This window comes from Salmo salar, chromosome 10, assembly GCF_965601325.2.
Source record: "Salmo salar chromosome 10, fSalSal1, whole genome shotgun sequence".
NCBI lineage: Eukaryota > Metazoa > Chordata > Actinopteri > Salmoniformes > Salmonidae > Salmo > Salmo salar.
In genome coordinates, this window is record NC_138300.1 from 82,335,673 (window position 1) to 82,359,737 (window position 24,065).

The following is a 24,065-nucleotide window of genomic DNA, read 5'->3' on the forward strand; positions in this document are numbered from 1 at the left end:
TGAAAAACTATTAGAATTCTATAATTCACAAATAAAATTAGATGTCCCCTGTATATTTATTGTAACATTTTTGGTGCTGAAAAAAAAAAAACTCTCGACACAGATAGACCACATTGCCATTCAAATATTCTCTCAACATAAAGTAGCCATTATTAGTTTGTTTACGTTTCCTTATAACGCCCTTTATTGCGTGACATCCACTGCTACAGTGTTACAGCTGCCTATTGTGATTACAGCAGGTTTCATGAAGTTTAAGTAACGTAATTGGAGAAAGCCTTTGTAGCGTGGAGATAACCTTAAGGGAAATGGGCGGGCGTATACTCTTTAACCAATCAATGCCCTTCTTCGTTTTAAATCGCTCTCTGTGTCAATCATTTCTACCCCAGTCAGCCTCCCTCAATCGCCATATTGGGTACTGAAAAGGTTTGTCTGTTGTTTCTTCTCCCTTACTACGAGACGAAATTGACAGGAGTGGCTTCAGTTACGGCACTTTGTTTTGATGGTCTGTCGAGACTACTTTAGCTCACGTTGCCATATTGGAAGTTAGCGTTTCTTTTACAGACCTATGCATGCGTTTGTGTTGATCAGTCGATTTACTCTTGGTTTTGGATCGCGGTGAGCAAGGAGGAAATACGCATTTTCAAGTGTTCTATTTGGACGTTCTTTGATTCTCGGGAAAATGTCAAATGTTCGTGTTTCAAATGGGAGCCCTACATTTGAAAGGACCGATGCTCGGTTTTCGGATCACCCCAAACCGTCAGCCTGCAGAAACCTTTTCGGCCCGGTGGATCACGAAGAGTTAAGGAGGGATTTAAAGGGACATTTGCAAGAGATCGAAGAGACGTCCTCAGCGAAATGGAACTTCGATTTTTCAAGTCAAACACCCCTATTAAACGGGAGATTCGAATGGGAATTAGTGGATAGTAAAGACATTCCGCGTTTCTACAGCAGAACTCAACGATCGGCAAAGGGCCTTTGCCCCTCTGGGAATAATAATGTGGATCTTAATGGGAATAGTTGTGTGACTCCACCGCAGCCCTCTGAAAACACAGAAAGGTCGGAGAGCAAAGAGCAGTGCACCGGGCAGAGAAAAAGACCAGCCTGCCACGGTACGCGCTTATGAATAATGATGATAAATTCTAATCATGATGTCAGTCTGGCTGCTTTGTCTTTCTGCCTTCTGGCTACTTTTCCGGTGCAGGCCCATTCACTGATGTAATTCTGTATCAGCCAGGCTCGACGTTGTAACCTTGTAGCAGACTGTTTGTTTGCTACATGGTCGAAAGTTACCAGTTAGATGGCCCACTGTTAGTTATTCTAAATAAAAGCGTTACTGCAATGTATTATCATCGTTTTCACTAGGCTTTACCGGTAGCATATGACTGCCAACGTGTCAAATTGTGAAGGCATAGAATCTGACAAGCAAATCACTAAAGATAATAATGTAACGCTATTCGCGATACTTAATTTTTGAGAATATCATTTTGACCTCTTAACTTTGTTTATTTCTCTTCCAGACCCCTCGTCCCAAAATAAAAGGTCACACAACAGTTCGGATGAAGTTACTCGTTGCCCAGCCTTGGCGCATTCTGTAGAACATACACCCAGGAAAACCAGTCCCAGGACTCAAACGTGAAGATGACAAAGGTGAGTAACTTATCGGATACAACTGGACAGAAGGACTATGGTCTCTTGGAGCTCGGAATATGCAGGAGTTTCTCAATTTCTAGCTCGGGCAACTAGTTTCATAGGTCGTTGGATGTTGTCTGGCTTTAGTGAGACGGCGTATACTATTCTCGAACTCACCCAATATATTGGCACATTCTTTTGCAGGGTGTGTAAAGCTGTTCAAATTGGGTTTTGTGAAGAGAGACATCACTTGACGTGTATTCCCGTCAGCATTTAAGACATGCTGTCTAAATAATATGTTAAGCAGTTATGAATTTCCCACGTTATGCCCAATTGCCAAGTGACTATTCGCTTTAATGAAGCTCGAAATGCGCAATGAACTATATCGTGACGTTCAGTGCGGTCTAGTAAAGGGTTAAAGTCCAAGAGGCTACACATAGGCGACGTTTACTACAACCATTGCCACGGTGAGGTTGAGTTTCCGACGAAACTGTAAACAAGTCTCAGAACAACACTATAGTAAAACGTCAGCAACCACTGCCCTCACGAGAGGGAGAAGAGGCTGGTCTCCTCATAGTGCCTTATGCACGCTAGGCCCCTCTCAAAACATCTGTCCATTCTAGTGAATGAAAGCACTGTAGCCTATCAATTGTTTTTTTTTTTTTTTTTTTTTTTTAAATAGGCCTAAAGTTTTAAAGAAACTTTCAATAAAGTGTGTGTTCGAGAGAACAAATTATAATTTGGAAAGTGAAAGTATTCTGGTGGGTCTTTCTGCTTTGAATGAGTCCGCAGGGTGTCTTTTTGACTTCAATATTTGACTGTCTTCAGCCTTCTTAGAAATGTTTTGTCATGTCAAAACTACAACTGTTTTATTTTTATGGATTTGTATGTAATGTTCACGGTTTTAAATTAGAGCTGATCTCACAACTTTAAAAAAAAAAAATTCTTTCTACAGAGCTGAAGACGTATTTCCCCTTTTGTCATCAAAAGCCTCAGTGTTGGTTGATTTTTTTGAAGAGGAACTACAAAGAAAATGAAACATATCAATTCTCCTGAAGGATGGGGACGCTGTGCAAGCACTGAATATAAACACTAAAGTTCTGGCACTCATAAAGTTACTGCCTCTAAAAGCAGTCAATGTAGCAGTGTGCAATTAGGTTTTCCTTTTTTGCTCATTTTTTTTTTTTACTACCTGTGTATATATTTCTCTTCATATGTAGCACATAAAACGTATTGTTTTTTTTTTAAATCCTTTATGTAAAAGGCGTGAATTTGATTTGACTTGAAGAATTGCAGTGTAGTTTTGTTTTGAAAATGCTGTGTATCTTAAGGCAGTGAGTGTAACCTGTTGAAGTATAATACATCTGCTCCATTGAGAAAATTATTATGGATTAAATAATTGTTCCTCATCAATATAGATCGTCATAGGTATGCATGTAAGGAGAGAAGGACGGTACTTAATGTGACCTTGTTTTATTTTTTTAAGGTCATTTAAATGTCACTCAACCTGGGTTCTCATCCACCCCACAAACTATTTATGTTTTGACAACAACAAAAAAGTGATCTGAAGTCAGCCAATATTTTTTTTGTATTTTGAGAGATACCGGAATATCAATTTTTTTCCTACTCACCATTTTTGAAAGTGTAGCCAATTGTATTTGAAGTTGTGGGAGGTTATCATTTGCTGAAGGATAGTCTGTTAACTGTACTGGTTGTATGAATCGACTGTATCCTCTCCCTGACGTGCTCAAATATGTCTTTGTTAGTTTAACGGTTATTTTTCTTTTAATGAGGCGTTTCCATATGGGTGGAATAATGCCCTACAATACCGAATACCTGGTTGCTTCAATATGGCTGTCGACGCTTTCACTTACCATCAGGTTGCCTTGACATTGTACTCCTGCGTGATTAAGAAAGATAATAGAATTTGATCACCCCCCCCCCCCCCCTTCTCCATGACATTGTTAGACTGCTGATCATGCAAATGTGGCTTTGAAAATAACTTTTATTTCACCCAGTTACAATCATCCTTTGTTCAGAGGTTAAGAATTGTCACACAAAAAAGCAGTCACTCTGCCTGTGTATTTCATGTAAATCTTTGAAGTGTACATAACTGTGTAAAAACACTGAGAAATTATACTAACTTATTTATGTCAGGCTTTTTTTTTATGTAGAATAAAATGGGGTTTTGATTACGGTTATCCAAAGTGGCATTTACATATTATTATTTTTTTTTTTGTAAAAGCATATTTTTGCTAGTTTTTATTTTTATCAAATAAGGTTGCAACCTGAGCCTGATAAAAAATATTTGATGTGCATTTTGTATTGTGTGGTTATAAGATATGTTGCAATCAATTAAAACTGAGAAATTACATATCTGATTTGTTGGTCATGTTTGCACTGTTGATAGGAATGCTCTCCAGACTACACACAGTCTCTCTCTCGCTCTCAGCCAGTAGTATAAAATTGTTATTCTATTTAGATTACACTCATATCTATATTCCTTTGCTTCATAACTTGTTTCATATAGCCTATTTGTGAATCACAAGTGAAAAAACCTCGGGGCCTGGCTGTTAGGCATACAATTGTGTGATTGTGTTATGCCTCAGTTCTCTCCATATCCACTGCTTTTAGTATGATTTTAGACCATTTACAATTTTGGAATGAAGTCAAAGGCATGCAAAGATTTAACTCGATATAAACGTATTTTTGTGGTTCTAGTGATTTTCATAGGGTTTATGATTAGATACAGTATTTCAATAAATTAAGTTAACGTTTTTTATCAATTGGTGTATTCTCTTCGGCTCGAGGACAAACTGGAACCAAACCGTGCGTATTGAGTACCATTTGGCACATTACGTTTGCATGTTTGAAGCTTGAAGTAGCACGTAATAGGATTCGGTAAATACAAACGATGTTCTTGCTGCTACTACTACTACTACTACTACTACTACGGTTAAAAAAATCCGTCTATTTCAATATATTTTATCTTGTGTTCAAAATCAACTGTGCCACGGCTGCCGCCGTCTGCGCAGTGACACTCCCAATATGATGAAATCGTGTATTAAAAAAAAAAAGCCTGGTGATTGACGTTTGGGTCCTCCAATCCGGTAATGTCTAAGGAAAGCACACCACTGTTGCATCCAGTTACATTTGTCTAATGGCATGTTTGAAACAATTCACTTTTATGCTGTCCACACGGGTCCACATTTGCAATACGCAAGTTAGTCTTAAATGCATGCGTTTTTTGTTCTATTTCATCTCAGAGTGCATACGTATAGCCGATAACCAATTAGTACTACAAATGCATTCATACAGATGTTTTAACTGTAGTTTGACATTGAATTAATTTGAGAAAAATGTATGTAGAAATATCCGTTGAATGAAATGTGGAATAAAGCAACAACCCTATATGATGTCTATATATATATATATATATATATATATATATATATATATATATATATATATATATATATATATATATATATATATTGTTATTGATGTCTTTATATATTAAAGCTATACAAACAATATTTTGATGTAGATTGTTCATTTGCCTTATTTTGAAGCCTATTAGGTAATTAGTTTAAATTAAAAATTAGTTTCCTCTGTTTAGTCATGAAGGCACAATGGCATATATTTATTTTCACTTTTTACACCAGAATTATGTTTTGTCCTAGATGTTTTACTGGGCTACTTGAAATACAATTTCAGCCCTATTTGGAGAGTTGTTTGCAACAATCTCTTGGCCTACTATATTTTACAACTATAAAATGTAGCCTACATTTTCAAACAATATATTCGCCTACACAAATAGCATAAAAACATTTTATAGCATCAATTTTGAAAATAAGTCTGGTTCCCAAATAATATTTAATATTTTCTATTTTTTTAAAGAATCTATTTTGGAAATCATCAATGACATTGTAAAGATTAGATTAGTAGCAAAGCAATAAAAACATGTTCACAGTGATATTTGAAAATCTATTGCATAATTTGTCATGCATTTGTCAAGATGCACACCTGCGCCATTTCTCACCAAATTCCATCTGATCAGTTCCATGGCAATTTAAGACCTTGACCTTGTGGAGTGGTCAATTCAATCCATTAGTCTGATTCACGCACACACATGTATCAACCATCCACTACAATTCTAAAAAGGTGTATTTTTAATGAGGATATTGAGTGTTGAGTTAGTAAAGGGCTCCTTCCTCTCCTTACCCTACCACAGCCTGAGAGCACCAGAAAGCAGGATGCATCAGGAAGACACCTGCAGCAGCAGCAGCAGCTCTTAGTGGGTTCCTGATTCATTCTGAAGTGTGCAGGTGGGTAACCTTAGCTCTGCTGTTCACCCCCACTCAGAGCTGGGTCCATTGTCCATGTGTGTGTGGCTTTGTGCGGAAGGCCATTGTGAGGGGTGGGCGCTTGGCACTGTTGTGTCTGGGGCTCCCAGTCAGACAAAAGGGCCCGTCTAGGAGCCTCCGCAGTGCTCCGCCCTGCCGGCCGAAATACTGGAGAGGAGGAGGAGGAGGAAGTGCTATCTGCAGTCTGAGAATACCACACTAAGAATCCCACACGGGGACAGGGTGATTTGTGTCATTAAGTCATGTTGGCATGGACAGAGGTCAAGGTCAATGTTAGGTTATTAGTGCCAAACATTGAGTACACTAATTTGTTGGTTCTTTCAAAACAGGAGCCCCTCTGTTTTTATTATGCTCACCAGGAATTCTGTGACGCAATGCTGTTTTTTTTCCTGTATAATTAATTTCTCTATAACTAAATGGCAAGTTTGACCACACAGGCAATCCTGGTTATTCTCCAGAAGCCCAACCAACAGCTGGACTGGAAATATTCAACATGCAAGTAGCCTACACTGTTATTACATTGTTATTATCCACGGGTGCAACTTTCGATGGGGATGGGACGTTTTTGTCCCCCCCAGTTTTATCATTGGAATGTGATACAAAACGAGGCAACTGTGTGCTTTAGGACCATGCGGATGCCTCCGAGCGGTCGGGTAGGCTGTATGGAGTGTTTATCCGACTGGATAAAAAAAATGTTTATGTCCCCCCCACTTCTCAAACCAAAGTTGCTCCCCTGTTATTATCTGTTCTTTGACCAGCAACATCTCAGTTTTGACAAAGACAGTCATCCAATGAGCCATAGACAAGACTATGGAGGCCAAAGAATATAGTCCATCATTTTTAAGTCCCAACTTTCAGCAAAGGCCCTTTGCTATCTCCTTGAAGTGTTTCAAATTCAAACACAAAACAACGCATGTTTCTCTACTTAATTCTTATTCACTCTGACCACCATAAAGAAAACCGCTATGAAGTTGAGAATATTCCAGAACATTTCTTTGTCTCAGTTTTATATGTGCCAAGCCAGACAGAGACTGAATTCACACTTCCTAGTTATATCAACAGCAACAGGTTATCTTTTCCTGTTAACCGCATCAGTACTTAATATAAAGCCACTAGTTCCTCGCCATGTTTCCTGAATTGGCCACAACCAACATCATAACCCAATCCCCTGGCACCATCTCCTAGGGGGGAAGAGCGCCCACAAACAAACACCTGCCTGTGTTCCCTCTTCTCTGACACATACAGCACAATGATGGCCAATGAATAGTTGGAGATGAATGATTGGAGAGAGAGAGGGGGGTGAATTCTGTGTAGAGATGAGAGATGTGATGCTGCGTAGCATCAAATGATAGATGTACAGATGTGTCTATGGCATGTTTGGTTTTTGTGGGGGAGCTAATGGTTAGGCCCTAATGCTCATTAAACGAGCGCACCTGCAGCCTATCAAAGAGCCTTTATCTGTTATCGGTGCAAATCTGCTCAAGTACGCAGATAGAACCGCAAAATCAAGAGAGGCAAGGCACACTCTGTCCCTCTCCTAAATACCTCCTACCTCATGATCAGTATGTCTGTGGTAGGAGAGAGTAGGGTAAGTTGAGCCATTTTATACATTCAGCATCACTCCATCAAGGGAAATATAGTATTCTTTCCAACAAAGATATCTACATACAGTATACACTCACCGACCAATTTATTAGGTACACCACCCCGCTCCTACGTACAGATGAGTTACGTGGCCGTGGCTTGCTATATAAAACAGGCAGACAGTCATCGAGGCATTCAGTTACTGTTGGATTGAACGTTAGAATGGGTAAAATTTGTGACCTAATCGACTTTGATTGTGGTATGATCGTTGGTGCCACGCGAGTCAGATCCAGTATCTCAGAAACTTCCGACCTCCACTTTCTACACACAACTTATCTCAGAACACCCAACTTGTCGATCCTTGTCATAGATGGGCTATTGCAGCAGACTACCACAACGGGTTCCACTCCTATCAGCTAATAACAAGAAGAAGCAGCTCTAATGAGCACATGATCACCAACACTGGACAATTGAGGTGTGGAAAAATATTGCCTGGAACATGACAACGAGTTCAGTTTACTTGAGAGGCCTGGTCAGTCCCCAGACCTCAACCCAATAGGACATCTTAGGAAATAGATTGAACAGGGCTGTTCGCAGCATGAATGTCCCGCTGTCCAGTCTTCAGCAACTGCGTGATGCTATTGCGTCAGCACAGACCAACATCCCTGCGGAACATTTCCGACACCTTGTAGGATGCCCCGAAGAATCCAGGATGTTCTGAAGGCAAAGGGGGTCCGACCAAAAAAAGTGGCCTCTTGGCACAATTTACCCCTCGGTAAGGGGGGTAGCGGGACAGGGTAAGTTAAGTCGCCTACTGTCACGACTTCCGCCGAAGTCGGTTCCTCTCCTTGTTCGGGCGGCATTCGGCCGTTGACGTCACCGGTCTTCTAGCCATTGCCGATCCACCTTTCATTTTCCATTTGTTTTGTCTTGTTTTCCAGCACACCTGGTTTACATTCCCCCATCACTTGACGTGTGTATAACCCTCTGTTCCCCCCATGTCTGTGTGTGGAATTGTTTGTTGTATGTGTTTTGTGTATTTAGACTGGTTTGCGACGGGTGATTTCAACCCGTATTTTGCTGTTCTGGGTGCAGTTTGTTTTTTTGCATCATTAAAGTGCTCCGGCTGTTACCCATTTCTGCTCTCCTGCACCTGACTTCCCTGCAGCCAGTTACGCACCGCTTACAGAATTCCAGACCCGAATATGCAGTCAGCAGGAGCAGGTGCCCCTGGTATAGGGGTCGAGGAGCGCGTCCGGGAGCAAGCGGCGATGCTCCACCATCTCGGCACCGCCATGGACCGCGTCGTCCAAACCATGGAGTTCCTCCAGCGCCTCCACCAGCACAACCGGGGTCTCCACTACTCGCCCCCCCTGCACCCGGTCCCAGTGGGATTCGTCTCGCCCTTCCCCGGCAGTACGATGGGACGGCTGCACGCTACAAGGGTTTCCTGTTGCAGTTGGATCTATACCCGCCGCTTCCGGGCAGTCTTCGACCACCCGCCCGAGGGTAGAGCGGCGGGTGAACGTCTCTTCCATCTGAGGCAGGGGACGAGGAGCGCCCAGGAGTTCACTATGGACTTTCGGACCCTGGCTTCCGGCGCGGGATGGAACGACAGGGCCCTGATCGACCACTATCGCTGCAGTTTGTACGAGGATGTCAATCAGGAGTTGGCCTGCAGGGACACCACCCTCACCTTCGACCAGCTGGTGGACATGTCCATTCGGCTGGATAACCTGCTGGCTACCCGCGGACGTCCAGAGCGGGGTCTGTCGGTTCCATCCCCCAGCACCACCGCTCCGATGCCCATGGAGCTGGGAGGTGCTGCGCTCAGGGAGACCGGAGGAGGTTCGTTCTCGTGCACCATCTGTGGCCGCAGAGGTCACACTGCCGGTCGGTGCCGGGTTGGTTCCTCTGGGGGTCGAGGCAGCAGGCAGGGCACTCTGGCGTCACCCCAGGTGAGCCGGCACCATTCTCACCCAGAGCCCTCTGTTGCACACATGTTTTTGTATGTTACATTTCCTGAGTTTTCCTTGTATTCCCAGCATAAGGCGCTTGTCGATTCAGACGCGGCTGGGAATTTTATAGACAGATCATTCGCCCATAGTTTAGGGATCCCCATTGTTCCAATGGTTATGCCCTTCCCAGTTCACGCCTTAGACAGTCGACCATTAGGGTCAGGATTGATTAGGGAGGCCACCGCTCCCCTGGGCATGGTGACACATTGGGGTCACAAGGAGAGAATCAGTCTCTTCCTCATTGACTTTCCTGCGTTTCCCGTGGTGCTAGGCCTACCCTGGTTAGCTTGTCATGACTCCACTGTTTCATGGCAACGGAGGGCTCTCACGGAGTGGTCGCAAGAGTGCTCGGGGAGGTGTTTAGGGGTTTCCGTTGGTGCTGCTACGGTGGAAAGTCCAGACCAGGTCTCCACCGTGTGCATTCCCCCTGAATATTGCGATTTGGCTCTCGCCTTCTCCAAAAAGAAGGCAACTCAATTACCACCCCATCGTCGGGGGGATTGTGCGATAAATCTACTGGTAGACGTTGCACTTCCCAGGAGTCACGTGTATCCCCTGTCACAGGCGGAGACGGCGGCTATGGAAACATATGTCTCCGAATCCCTGCATCAGGGATACATTTGGTCCTCCACTTCACCCGCCTCCTCGAGTTTCTTTTTTGTGAAGAAGAAGGAGGGAGGTCTGCGCCCATGTATTGACTATCGAGCCCTAAACCAGATCACTGTGAAGTACAGCTACCCGCTACCTCTCACAGCCACAGCGATTGAGTCAATGCATGGGGCACGCTTCTTCACCAAACTACATCTCAGGAGCGCTTACAACCTGGTGCGTATCCGGGAGGGAGACGAGTGGAAGACAGCATTCAGTACGACCTCAGGGCATTATGAGTACCTCGTCATGCCGTACGGGTTGATGAATGCTCCATCAGTCTTCCAAGCCTTTGTATTCAAGATTTTCAGGGACTTGCACGGGCAGGGTGTAGTGGTGTATTTTGATGACATTCTGATATACTCCTCTGCACGCGCCGAGCATGTGTCCCTGGTGCGCAGGGTGCTTGGTCGACTGTTGGAGCATGACCTGTACGTCAAGGCTGAGAAATGCCTGTTCTTCCAGCAGTCCATCTCCTTCCTAGGGTACCGCATTTCCACCTCAGGGGTGGAGATGGAGAGTGACCGCATTTCAGACGTGCGTAATTGGCCGACTTCCACCACGGTAAAGAAGGTGCAGTGGTTTCTAGGGTTTGCCAATTACTACCAGAGGTTTATCCGGGGTTTTGGTCAGGTAGCAGCTCCCAGTACCTCACTGCTGAAGGGTGGCCTGGTACGTTTGCAGTGGTCGGCTGAGGCGGACAGGGCTTTTGGTCACCTGATGGCTCTGTTTACCTTGGCTCCCGTGCTGGCCCATCCGGATCCCTCTTTGGCGTTCACAGTGGAGGTGGACGCGTCCGAGGCTCGGATAGGAGCCGTGCTCTCTCAGCGCTCGGGTACGCCACCGAAGCGCTGCTCCTGTGCCTTCTTCTCGAGGAAGCTCAGCCCGGCGGAGCGAAACTATGATGTGGGGGACTGGGAGCTGTTGACTGTCGTCAAGGCTTTAAAGGCGTGGAGACATTGGCTTGAGGGGGCTAAACACCCTTTTCTCATCTGGACTGATTACATCCGGGCAGCGAGGAGACTGAATCTTCGCCAGGAAAGGTGGGCCATGTTTTTCACCCGTTTTGTTTTCACCCTTTCATACAGACCAGGTTCCCAGAATGTCAAGGCAGACGCACTGTCCCGGCTGTATGACACAGAGGAGCGGCCCATGGATCCCACCCCCATACTCCCGGCCTCCTGCCTGGTGGCGCCGGTAGTATGGGAGCTGGACGCGGACATTGAGCAGGCGTTATGTGCAGAGCCCGCTCCCCTCCAGTGTCCCGCTGGGCATCTGTATGTTCCGTCTGCTGTCTGTGACCGGCTGATCTATTGGATTCACACGTCACCCTCCTCTGGTCATCCAGGTATCGGTCGGACAGTGCGCTGTTTGAGCGGGAAGTACTGGTGGCCCACCTTGGCCAAGGACGTGAGGGTTTATGTGTCCTCCTGCTCGGTGTGCGCCCAGTGTAAGGCTCCTAGGCACCTGCCCAGAGGTAAGTTACACCCCTTACCCGTTCCTTGGCCCGCCATGGTCTCACCTGTCGAGACCATGGCCACTACTTTTTTAAAACAATGTCTATCTTTATTTCCCAAACACAATTCAACACAATCACAAACACTTTTTTGCATTTTAATAATTTTAAGTATCTTTGATCACTGGCTTAAACGCCTAACAAACACGTTGTAGTTTTTTTAACACTTTTAACATAGGCCTTGTTGTTAACTCATATCCCAGCGATAATGCCTTGCAACTTGCCATTGGCGCAATCATTGGCTCAACTTACCTCATGGTTATTAGCTCAGCTTACCCCTAGGCAAGCATTTTGCTATATTAGCCCACACAGCTACAAGGATGCACTTTCATGCTAGGTTTAGGGCAACATATTTAAGTGTATAGAGACCCCAACTGATGTATAGACCAATCTTAAAAGTATCTACTTAGGTTTAGATACAAGTATCATGAAACTTCTAACACAATACATTTATTTGACTTGGTGAAAATCCGTTTTTTGGACCTAACTTACCACTTTTTACATGTGGTTTCTTCCTTCACAGACTCCCTGAAATGAATATTAATATAAAATGATGATTTTTTTTATATGGTTTCCTAGAAACAAGGGTTGCTCAATTTACCCCTTTGGCTCCTCTTACCCCACTCTCCCCGCCAAGCCCAATCTAGTCAGGAATGTCTTACGGATGCATTCAGATGCTGTTGGCCAGAAAACAGGGCCTCTTAAACATCTGTGCAGTGTAGATAGACAACAGACTGCTGACAGACAGGGATTGGAGGGAGCTGAGAGCTAAAGAAGTGCCATACTCATGGATGTGATCAGGTGTGATGACCTGCAGATGACTGCTAGAGAGGAGGACCACACTGATACAACCAGCTGTTCTACAGCTACAGATCTGAGATGTTTCAACAGAATGCAGTCAGAGGAATTACTTGTACAGCAGGGAATGAGGTGGGATGGGGAGTGCAATGGTCACAATGGAGAATAGAGCAGTAAGATGCTTAACTACTGTATTATTATATTGTATTATTTTGTTGTTGAAGATAAATACTAATCTTGCCTAGCTGATCTTTCGATTACCGAGAATGATGATGACACAGGGTGTGGTGGTGCGTGTCACGTCATTTCACGATGATTGTGCAAAAAAAAGTGGATGTGGCAATCATTCCTGTCAGTCAAATTACATGTTGCAACATAATGCTATTAGACAGTAGTAGTAGTAGTAGCAGTAGTCGCTGTCAACATGTCCCAGATAGGAAATTGATCTATAGCGTAGTTTTAACATTTTTTTAACATAAGGAAGAAAATGTAAAGAATATTGAGATGTTAAATACATAAACAAGCAGGATTCAAATGAAATGATATGATGAGAAGAAACATCCAGTAAGCGTTTAATATTAGTCATAACGAAACTGAGACACCATTAAATAAATGACCTCACATCTGGCATATGCACAGAGGGAAATATCACACTAAACAGCCACTCTCTCTCTCCCTTAAAAACCACTGCCAATCTGTTTTGTGGAATTTCTTGAAACTGCAACAAAACACAGTTGAGCTTTCCTTTGATTAATCAAGCAGCCCATAACTCCAGCTGATGCGGGCTATCACCGAGGCAGCACGTCAGAGGATACTAGAGCTTTCTCTCACACAGCTGCAAAACTCAGAGGGAGGTTTTTCTTTTCTCCATGCAGGTCTCTTGCTTCTTCATGTCCCTAGGAGCCTCAGAGGGCCTGAACCGTGGCTCAGTGGGGCTCAGAAGAGACGGCTGCTGTAGTGAGGAAGGAGCATGTTCTCAAATACACAGCATGATGAGGAAAGCAGTTCTCTCTCCTCTCGTCAGGCCCTTTGTCAGGACCAGCCATGCAAAGACTTAGAGATATGACCAACGGACACAGGGACTCCAATATCTACTCTGTTATGTGTTGGCAGCAATGTGTATATAGACTTTTTAATGTAATGTTAGCATGAGAAGGTACGTCAAACATAAAGGTAGTGCTTGCAGAAAAACCCTTGTATTTTTCTTGGCTATTGTATGACAATGTGTGGTGTGACATAACACCATGCCCTCTCCAAGCCATGTCCTCTCCCCTCCTCTCCTCTGCGGCCCTACTCGGCCTCTGTCTCCACAGTAGCCCTTAGCTGCAGCTGTACTCCATGCCTCACGTACTGTTCTGGCTGGCCAAACCCCACCGCACCACTGAAGTCCTTCCAGTTCCAGCCAGGAATCTCAGCCTGTCTGGGGGAAAAGTCCCCAATACTGTGACCTACATAAGCAATGGACAGCCTCTCTGTCCTCTGGCCTCTTTACATAACATGTGTGCACCACCCCAGACTTCCTTTCCTCGTCCTTCTCCTCCTGATCCTCAGCAGCTGCTGCTGCTGTTGGCTTACTTGGCCAGTCTTGGGTGGGGTTGTTGCGGACGGCCGGCTTGCCCTGGCTTGGACATGAAGCAGAGCAGCGTAGACTAGATGGATCTTGAGATCTAGTTGTTGTTGGCTGTTGAACTTACTTACCCTGGTCACTGGTCAGTGGATAGGTCAAAACAACTACACCAGACATATGGTCCAAGGGAAATGTCAGAGGGCAAAGGTCACCGATGGTCAAACTAACCCTGTAACCTCTTGGTGATTCCTCTCCCAGGGGTGATGTAGCAACTACCTATACCAACCACAGCAGAGGTCAGAGGTCGTGCACTGTATTGTCTCTTCTTTTAAATGGTTACATTCAAAGACAATATCCGGTGCTCTACAGAAGGGGGCTAGGGTGAGGTAGGCCTCTGGAAGTTGCAGTGGGTCAAAGGCCAGGGCCCCTAAGGACAGTACTTACTGCTGTCTGCTTGACGACACAGTACTACATTGAACAGTATATGCCATTTTTATTCCACTGTAATTGATTTTTTTAAATAAATGAAATTGTACTGCACTGGCTTTGTATGACATTTATATATTTTGATGGAGCCCTTTGCAAAAAAGTGGGTGAGGGGATTTTGAATGGGAATTTGAATTATGCTTGAACACTAACTGACAGTTAGCCACAGGAGCCACAGTAGCAACAACAACAACTGTCTTGAACCCAACTATTGCCCTTCGCTATTTAGGGACTCTCGATGGAGTGGCTAGCATCAGCTGCTGCTGACACTGTTTATGTCCCTCTCTGACACACACATATACACACGCATGAACACACGCCACACACACACACACACACACACACACACACACACACACACACACACACACATATCTCATCCCCACGCACACACACAAACACACACCTGTTCACCGGTATCTGCTTTCTGCGTTGTTGGGCCTGCATGGGGCCATCAGGCTTCTGCAAGGCCCCTCAGGGTGCCCAGTCTTAAATACCATATTCCAGGTCTCCAATGTTCTCAGTCCAGCCTAATAAGCATAAGGAGATCTCACCTACAGTCTAAGGTTAGTGAAGACTGCATGACTACACAGGAAAGACAATTAGAAAGGAATGCATGGGAATTAAATGAAACCTCTACTGGGAGTGGTTCATCTCCACAGTATACTTCACGTGATAACCCATCGAGATATACAGTACCAGTCAAAAGTTTTTACACACCAACTTATTCAAGGATTATTCTTTATTTGTACTATTTTCTACATTGAAGAATAATAGTGAAGACATCAAAACTATGAAATAACACATATGGAACCATGTAGAAACCAAAAAAGTGTTATTATTTTATTATTATTTTATATTTGAGATTCTTCAAAGTAGCCACCCTTTGCCTTGATGACAGCTTTGCACACTCTTGGCATTCTCTCAACCAGCTTCATCAGGTAGTCACCTGGAATGCATTTCAATTAACAGGTGTGCCTTGTTAAAAGATAATTTGTGGAATTTCTTTCCTTCTTAATGTGTTTGAGCCAATCAGTTGTGTTGTCACAAGGTAGGGGTGGTATACAGAAGATAGCTCTATTTGATAAAAGACCATGTCCATATTATGGCAAGAACAGCTCAAATAAGCAAAACGACAGCCCATCATTACTTTAAGACATGAAGGTCAGTCAATACGGAACATTTCAAGAACTTTGAAAGTTTCTTCAAGTGCAGTCCCAAAAACCATCAAGCGCTATGATAAAACTGGCTGTCATGAGGACCTCCACAGGAAAGGAAGACCCAGAGTTACCTTTGCTGCAGAGGATAAGTTCATTAGAGTTACTAGCCTCAGCACAAAAAAAATTATAATTGCAGCACAAATAAATGCTTCACAGAGTTAAAGTAATTCACACATCAACATCAACTGTTCAGAGGAGACTGCCTGAATCAGGCCTTCATGGTCGAATTGCTGCAAAGAAACACTACTAAAGGTCACCAATAAGAAGAAGATACTTGCTTCGGCCAAGAAACACGGTGGTAATCTGTCCTCTGGTCTGATAAGTCCAAATTTGAGATTTTTGGTTCCAACCACTGCGTCTTTGTGAGATGCAGAGCAGGTGAACGGATGATCTCTGCATGTGTGGTTCCCACCGTGAAGCATGGAGGAGGAGGTTAGATGGTGTGGGGTGCTTTGCTGGTGACACTGTCTGTGATTTATTTAGAATTCAAGGCACACTTAACCAGCATGGATACAACAGCATTCTGCTGTGCTACACCATCCCATCTGGTTTGCTCTTAGTGGGACTGTCATTTGTATTTCAACAGGACAATGACCCAACACATCTCCAGGCTGTGTAAGGGCTATTTGACCAAGAAGGAGAGTGATGGAGTGCTGCATCAGATTACCTGGCCACCACAATCACCCGACCTCAAACCAATTGAGATGGTTTGGAATGAGTTGGACGGCAGAGTGAAGGAAAATCAGCCAACAAGTGCTCAGCATATGTGGGAACTACTTCAAGAATGTTGGAAAAGCATTCCAGGTTAAGCTGGTTGAGAGAATGCCAAGACTGTGCAAAGCTGTCATTAAGGCAAAGGGTGACTACTTTGAAGAATCTAAAATGTTAAATAGATTTTGATTTGTTTAACACTTTTTTTGGTTACTACATGATTCCATGTGTGTTATTTCATAGTTTTGATGTCTTCACTATTATTCTACAATGTAAAAATTAAGAAAAACCCTTGAATGAGTAGGTGTGTCCAAACCTTTGACTGGTACTGTTTATATATAACTTTCTCAGATGCCGTAACATGCTATTGTGAACACAAGTTATGAGGGTACAGGCTCCTACGTCCCACGCAGAGCTACATTATATTCCACTTTCTTGCTGGCTCTCTCCTGATGCTCAGACACACCGAGCATCTCTAGATGCTCAGTTTGCCTGCCGATAGTACTTAGCACCTCTGAACAGAGAGTCGGCAGTCAATCTCTTTTGTGCTTACACAGCAAAGACCTTGAAGTCGTCAGCCACTGAGCCTTGTTAAACTACTCCAAACCAGAAGGTGGCAGTAGCGTTGTTTGGCAATGCATGTCCGTATGTGTCGCTTTATGGTATAGTCAATGTTAGGGCTAATGTTGCTATTGTTGTAGAAAGCCCTTGATACTAGCCAGATGGCCACAGCTAGGTAACTAGCTACAAGATAACAAAGAAACAATTTAATTCACTCTCCATAATCACATACAGCCCATATATACATTTTTAGTTAGCTGGCTAACGTTAGCTAAATGGTTAGCATGATTCGCTAGCTAGCTGTTGTGCTAGCTGGGTAAAGTGAAGACACTGCATTGACTCTCGGCTGCCAGCTGCAGGCAGCTGCTTCATGGAAACGAATCCATTGTGATTTAATTATAATGTTACTAGCTACAGTGGCCAGATAGCTAGCTTGGTAAAGCATTTAGTGTTGTGTGCATTGTGCTGCTCCTACTACCCTATTTATTTCATATGAAGTGTCTAGCTAGCTAACTAATAAGCTAGTGGATATTATCAAACCTAACAAATAAATCCTTCTTCAAGCACAAAACTCTTTCCTATAGAAAATAAAATGTAATATGCAGCTTTATTGTTTTAGTTAAAAAAATTCTGATGAAAAGAGGGTGGATTACAATGGGAAAAGGTGCCCTATTTTTTTTCATTTTTCTTATCAATCCTGTCGGCTCCCCCGCACGGAGGTTCGTGCTCTCTGATTGGCTCAAAGTCAAGTTGTCGGCCACTGCCGAGCATTGCGATTCTACAAGTAGAGACGTCAGATGAAGGAACGGCCTCCTACTGTGAAGGAACGGCCTCAGTGAAGGAACGGCCTCCTACTGTGATAAGTACCTATCGGCAGTCAGATTCTCTGTGTGTTCCATGCTTTAGCTTGTGATCCTGCTCTTGTGTTCTTCTGACACCAAAACCTCGTTTGAAGTGGGGAGTCGGAGATGAAAGTGGAGTAGCAGGGTCAAGGAAGAGCTGAGCTGGCTCAGTAAACAGCAGCTAGACCAGGGGGAGACCAGGGAGCAGGGGCTATCAAGGTCCTCCACCACTGACATAAACCAGGGGTGGACAATGGCAGCATAACACCTTGGCTGGGCTGTGGAGACTATGGCTCTCTGGGTAATTGAAAATGCGTTGGTCTACTCCTTTACTCCCCTCACCTCCCAATCCTCCTTCTCCTGCCTTCCTCCCCTCCATCCACCCCTCCCCAGAGACCTCTCTCTCCCCACTCTGGCCGTGCTGTTCTTGGGCTATCCCCAGTATTTATTGTCCTTTGAAGGGAAATATAATTGAGTGGTAATTTGAGATGTATTCTCTTTCTCTCTCCCTCTTTCCCTCCCCTGCCCACATGCCTCCCTCACTCCTGAATGGTTATGGAATATTGAAGTTCAAAGTAGGCACAGTGAACTTCTTTTTTCTCCCCTGATTGCAGTGTGAAGAAAAAACACTGAATTTAAGTATTTTTAAAAACTTTGTGGGATTTAGAGGCCATGGGTTACCTTGACCTGACGTGGCCTGCAAATCAAACAGATGCAGCCAAGAACGAAGGGTTGAGTCCAAGGAAAGCAAATTATAGACAAGATGAGCTGGTAATCAAGAAACACTGAGCCCAAGGAGAGCCCAGAAAATATAATGAAATAGATTTTTATTTACACCAGATTTACAGAGGGTAGTGAATACAATTTACAGTCATTCCAATCCGTTTTAAAACACTCTTTGTTTCTCATCATCTCTCAACAGACCAGGAGTTTTCCCAGGTTGATTGTTCCACATGATAATAAATATGAGGCAATGTTATTATATACAACTCTTATAAAACTATACAGGACAGCCAGATGTATGTGGCGCAGTTATCTCAAAGAGACTTGCTTTAAAAAGCAACCTGTTAATAGAAAATACATGCAACTAATCTTCAACCGCGGCAAAATATTAAAATATATACTAGTAGTGGAGAGTCTCTCTGTCTCTCTCTCTCTCTCTCTCTCTCTCTCTGTTTCTCTCTCTCTCTCTCTCTCTCTCTGTCTCTCTCTCTCTCTCTCTCTCTCTCTCTCTCTCTCTCTCTGTCTCTCTCTCTCTCTCTGTCTCTCTCTCTCTCTCTCTCTCTCTGTCTCTCTCTCTCTCTCTCTCTCTCGGTCTCTCACTCTCTCTGTCTGTCTCTCTCTCTCTGTCTCTCACTCTCTCTCTCTTTCTCACTCTCTCTCCCTTTCTCTCTCTCTCTGTCTCTCTATGTCTCTCTCTGTCTCTCTCTGTCTCTCACTCTCTCTCTCTCTCTCTCTCTCTCTCTCTCTCTCTGTTCCTCTCTCTCTCACTTGAAGAATGTGCATACTATAATAATGGAAGGACTTGCATTCATTGCTTGGTTATTGTTTTAATATATTTTCTACTGGCTAAACCCAGCTGGGTCCCGGACGTCGAGAAATATGTGAGAAACTCAAAGAGAAGCATTCTTTCTATTCAAATGCTTTAAAGGGCTTTAAAATCGAAGCCTGGTACATCTCTCTTTCTTAGTGTTAGCCTGATATTTCAGGGACTTCACACTAAATTATGTAAGCCTACTGTTTAAATTGTACAAATTTTTCCAGTATTTATTTTCATTACTCAACTCACACACAGAGTAATCTCCCCTTACCAGGAATTCAGCACTTAATTAGAAAGAGAATGAAAAATAATCAGCTCTCTAATGGGGCAAATTCATTTCAAATTGCATACAGCAGTTGGAGTCCAAAGAAGGAAAATGAAAATGTTTTAGCATGAAGAAGGGTGGGGGGTGAAGTGGTTCTTTGGAATATCCTAGTGAAAATCTTGGCACGGGGTGTTGAGTCAACTGCAAAAGGCCGTACCATAACTCCCCATACTGTTCTTTCTATCACTGTATTTCTGTAATACTGCACTCTGCCTTGTCACGGCTGTTTTGCTATTTTTATTAGCTTAACCGTAGCCGTAAATCAGCGCCAGATTAGTTCCTGCAGAGCTTTTTCACCCCTCTACTCTGCTCCAGCAGCGCAGGCCCAGCCACTAACAGACGCACACCCCGGGCAAAGTCAACAGATAATCTCCTGGTCCTTCTCTATGTCACTTGATAACTACCTACAAACATACGCCAGGCCTAAATACAGTAAGCTGAGATGAATTGGTGGCTATATGGAAATAGTGGTGCTGCATTTAGGTTTTTATGGTGCCAAAATCATCAGTAGGATTTGAAGAATTCCTCTGTTAGACTGCTGGTCTGCTGTGGTCTTTAGTGAGTGCTCCTAATAATGTCATTAATGTGTTGGTTTGCTTGGAAATGATAATAATAATCAGTGCTCTGATGTGCCTCACTGAATGAATACAGTTGAATACATTAGCATAGCTTATGTGACTATTTACAGAGGAGTGAAAGTGGCAGGCTAATCTTATGTAACTACAAGGAAATGATGTGTGCTTTCCCTACACTCTATGCTGTGGAAGTTTCAGTAGCAGGTTTTCATAGTGCTGCTACTACAAAGGGAGATAGAGAGAAAAAACTTCTGAAGAAGAGGAGAACCCCATATGCCCGTTCACCATGATGTGGGGGACAGAGGATGGACGGCATGCCTGTGGCTGCCAGTATACTGCTGCCATGTTACCTCTCAAAGTTCTCTACCTCCCGTAACCTTCAGACAAGCCAACCTCTTCACCAGAGGGGAACAGAAGCAGGAGTTGACTTGTTCACATTCTCTCTCTAAGGTCAGAGGTCAAAGACAGTGACATAAAGGTTTTGGGGGTTATGAGACAAGGCGTAGCATGGGGTACTACATGTATGAGTAGCCAAACTACACCACCTTCCTAATGAAGTAAGAGGAGTACTCCCTTTTTCTTTATTTGAGTCTGTGCCCTCCTGGCCAAGCAGCTAATATCTCATGCCTGGTCCTAGCCCCTGGTGATTCCATCACTGGCGCCTGTCTGTCCACTGTGACATCACCGCCCCTCGTCCAAGCTGACGCCGATGCTCTGACGTCTCACGATGCTGATGTGGGAGCTGGAGGGGGCTGGGGGTGGAGGGGCTGGGGCCCTCAGGAGCAGCTCTGCCTTGGGCTTGTACTGGTCCACCAAGATCTTCAGCACTGCCTCTATCTTATGGTCCATCTGGTATATCTATTTATACAACACACACAAAATAAACAACAGAAGGGCACATGTTGTATAATGGGTGACTACAGGGAGGACATTTAACAAACAACAGAGACGGCCATATTATACACATGCTTGACTGGCAGGTTGGCATTTATTGAGATGACTCATGTACTGGAGGCAGCTCTGCAGGGTAGTTACTAGCTGGCACAGCCACAAAGTCATACAATCTGACTTTAAACCTAACCCTAGCCTTATTACCACAAGTATTTATATATTCCTGCTACCAGTCACTTTCCAGCCCTGTCTACATGTATATCTGCCTATCACACCTATACTGTAACTCTTGCACACACACAGCCTCACTCACACACTTACACTTAGATACACACACTCAGCACCACCACACTCAGCACCACCACACTCCCACCCACCACTTATGCTGCTAGTTTACTATTAATATTATTTACCCTGCTATCAATCACTTTCTCCTAATCCCGCCTATATGTACATATCTACTTCAAATACTCCAGTAATTTGGTATTAGCGCTGACCCTGTATATAGCTCCCTCTCCTATTTCTGGTGTTTTCGTTATTATATACACCACCATTCAAAAATTTGGGGTCACTTAGAAATGTCCTTGTTTTTGAAAGAGAAGCAATTTTTTTGGCCATTAAATTAACATCAAATTGATCAGAAATACAGTGTAGACATTGTTAATGTTGTTAATGACTATTTAGGCTGGAAACGGCAGATTTTTTATGGAATATCTACATAGGCGTACAGAGGCCCATTATCAGCAACTATCACTCCTGTGTTCCAATGCCACGTTGTGTTAGCTAATCCAAGTTTATCATTTTAAAAGGCTAATTGATCATTAGAAAACCCTTTTGCAATTATGTTAGCACAGCTGAAAACTGTTGTCCTAATGAAAGAAGCAATAAAACTGGCCTTCTTTAGACTAGTTGAGTATCTGGAGCGTCAGCATTTGTGGGTTTGATAACAGGCTCAAAATGGCTAGAAACAAAGACCTTTCTTCTGAAACTCGTCGGTCTATTCTTGTTCTGAGAAATAAAGGCTATTTCATGCAAGAAATTGCCAAGAAACTGAAAATCTCGTACAACGCTGTGTACTACTGGCTCTAATCAGAATAGATAGAGGTGTGGGAGGCCCTGGTGCACAACTGAGCAAGAGGACAAGTACATTAGAGTGTATAGTTTGAGAAACAGACGCCTCACAAGTCCTCAACTGGCAGCTTCATTAAATAGTACCTGCAAAACACCAGTCTCAACGTCAACAGTGAAGAGGCGACTCCGGGATGCTGGCCTTCTAGGCAGCATTTCAAAGAAAAAGCCATATCTCAGACTGGCCAGTAAAAATAAAAGATTAAGATGGGAAAAGAATACAGGACAATGGACAGAGGAACTCTGCCTAGAAGGCCAGCATCCCGGAGTCGCCTCTTAACTGTTGACGTTGAGACTGGTGTTTTGCGGGAGTCGCCTGACCGAGGCCCTTTTCCCCCGATTGCTCAGTTTGGCCAGGCGGACAGATCTAGGAAGAGTCTTGGTGGTTCCAAACTTCTTCCATTTAAGAATGATTGAGGCCACTGTGTTCTTGGGGACATTAAATGCTGCAGAATTTTTGTTGGCACCCTTCCCCAGATCTGTGCCTCGACACAATGCTGTTTTGGAGCTCTACGGACAATTCCTTTGACCGCATGGCTTGGTTTTTGATCTGACATGCACTGTGAACTGCGAATGTCCAAACAATTGAATTTACCACAGGTGAATTACAATCAAGTTGTAGAAACATCTCAAGGATGATCAATGGAAACAGGATGCACCTGAGCTCAATTTCAAATCTCATAGCAAAGGTTCTGAATACTTATGTAAATAAGGTATTTCTGCTTATTATTTTTTTAATTTGCACAAAATTCTAAAAACCTGTTTTCGCTTTCTCATTATGGCGTATTGTTTGTAAATTGCTGAGGAATTCTTTTTATTTAATCCATTTTAGAATAAGGCTGTAACGTAACAAAATGTGGAAAAAGTAGAGGGGTCTGAATACTTTCCGAAGGCACTGTACAGTATATATTTGTATACTTTTAGTTACACTATTTTGATATTGATAACTGCACTATTGTGTAGAGCGAAGCAAGTGAAGCATTTCCCTGTACTTGTGCATGTGACAATAAAACTTGAACTTGAACTCTAAACTAAACCTAAACATATTATTATTATTAAGAATACTTACTTATTCTAAACTAACTTAAACTTTACATTTTTTATGAATTTTTACGATATATAGCCAATTTTGACTTTGCAGCTGGCCCATCTAGTGGAAATCTAGTAATTATATGTGCGTGACTGGAGTAAATCAGTGAGGGCATTTAAATGGGTGCAGCAGTTGAGGAGTGTCCCTGAGTTTGTGCCTTTCTTTTGTCCGCGATGCCAGGTCTCTAATATGACCCCATCCCAATGACAGACCAGTGGTGTATAATGACATGTTCGTCTATCTGTCACGGTCTACCTACTAAAACCACTCATTAAAGCAGCTGGGCCAGTTCAGTGATCCAGGAGTGGGAGGGAGGGCTCTTAGTGCACACACACACACACACACACACACACACACACACACACACACACACACACACACACACACACACACACACACACACACACACACACACACACACACACACACACACACACACACACACACACACACACACACACACACACACACACACACACACACACACACACACACACACACACACACACACACACACACACACACACAAGGAGCTGTGGCTGCATGGCTACTGTTGACATGGTGTTGCA

General features: G+C 43.6%; 1 protein-coding gene across 1 annotated transcript; it reads left to right on the top strand.

Moving 5' to 3' along the window:
• Window positions 1–383: 383 nt before the first annotated feature.
• On the top strand, window positions 384–4,003 carry LOC106560990 (cyclin-dependent kinase inhibitor 1B). The gene is made up of 3 exons (XM_014124501.3): window positions 384–1,109; window positions 1,518–1,647; window positions 2,585–4,003. The coding sequence occupies exons 1-2, from the start codon at window positions 680–682 to the stop codon at window positions 1,634–1,636; spliced, it is 549 nt and encodes a 182-aa protein (XP_013979976.1). The 5' UTR covers window positions 384–679; the 3' UTR covers window positions 1,637–1,647; window positions 2,585–4,003.
• Window positions 4,004–24,065: the final 20,062 nt, after the last annotated feature.

Excerpts from the sequence above, each read along its gene's own strand:
- LOC106560990 (XM_014124501.3), top strand. The coding sequence starts at position 680 with ATGTCAAATGTTCGTGTTTCAAATGGGAGCCCTACATTTGAAAGGACC. Across the intron at positions 1,110-1,517 it reads AAAAAGACCAGCCTGCCACG|ACCCCTCGTCCCAAAATAAA; the intron begins GTACGCGCTTAT and ends TTTCTCTTCCAG.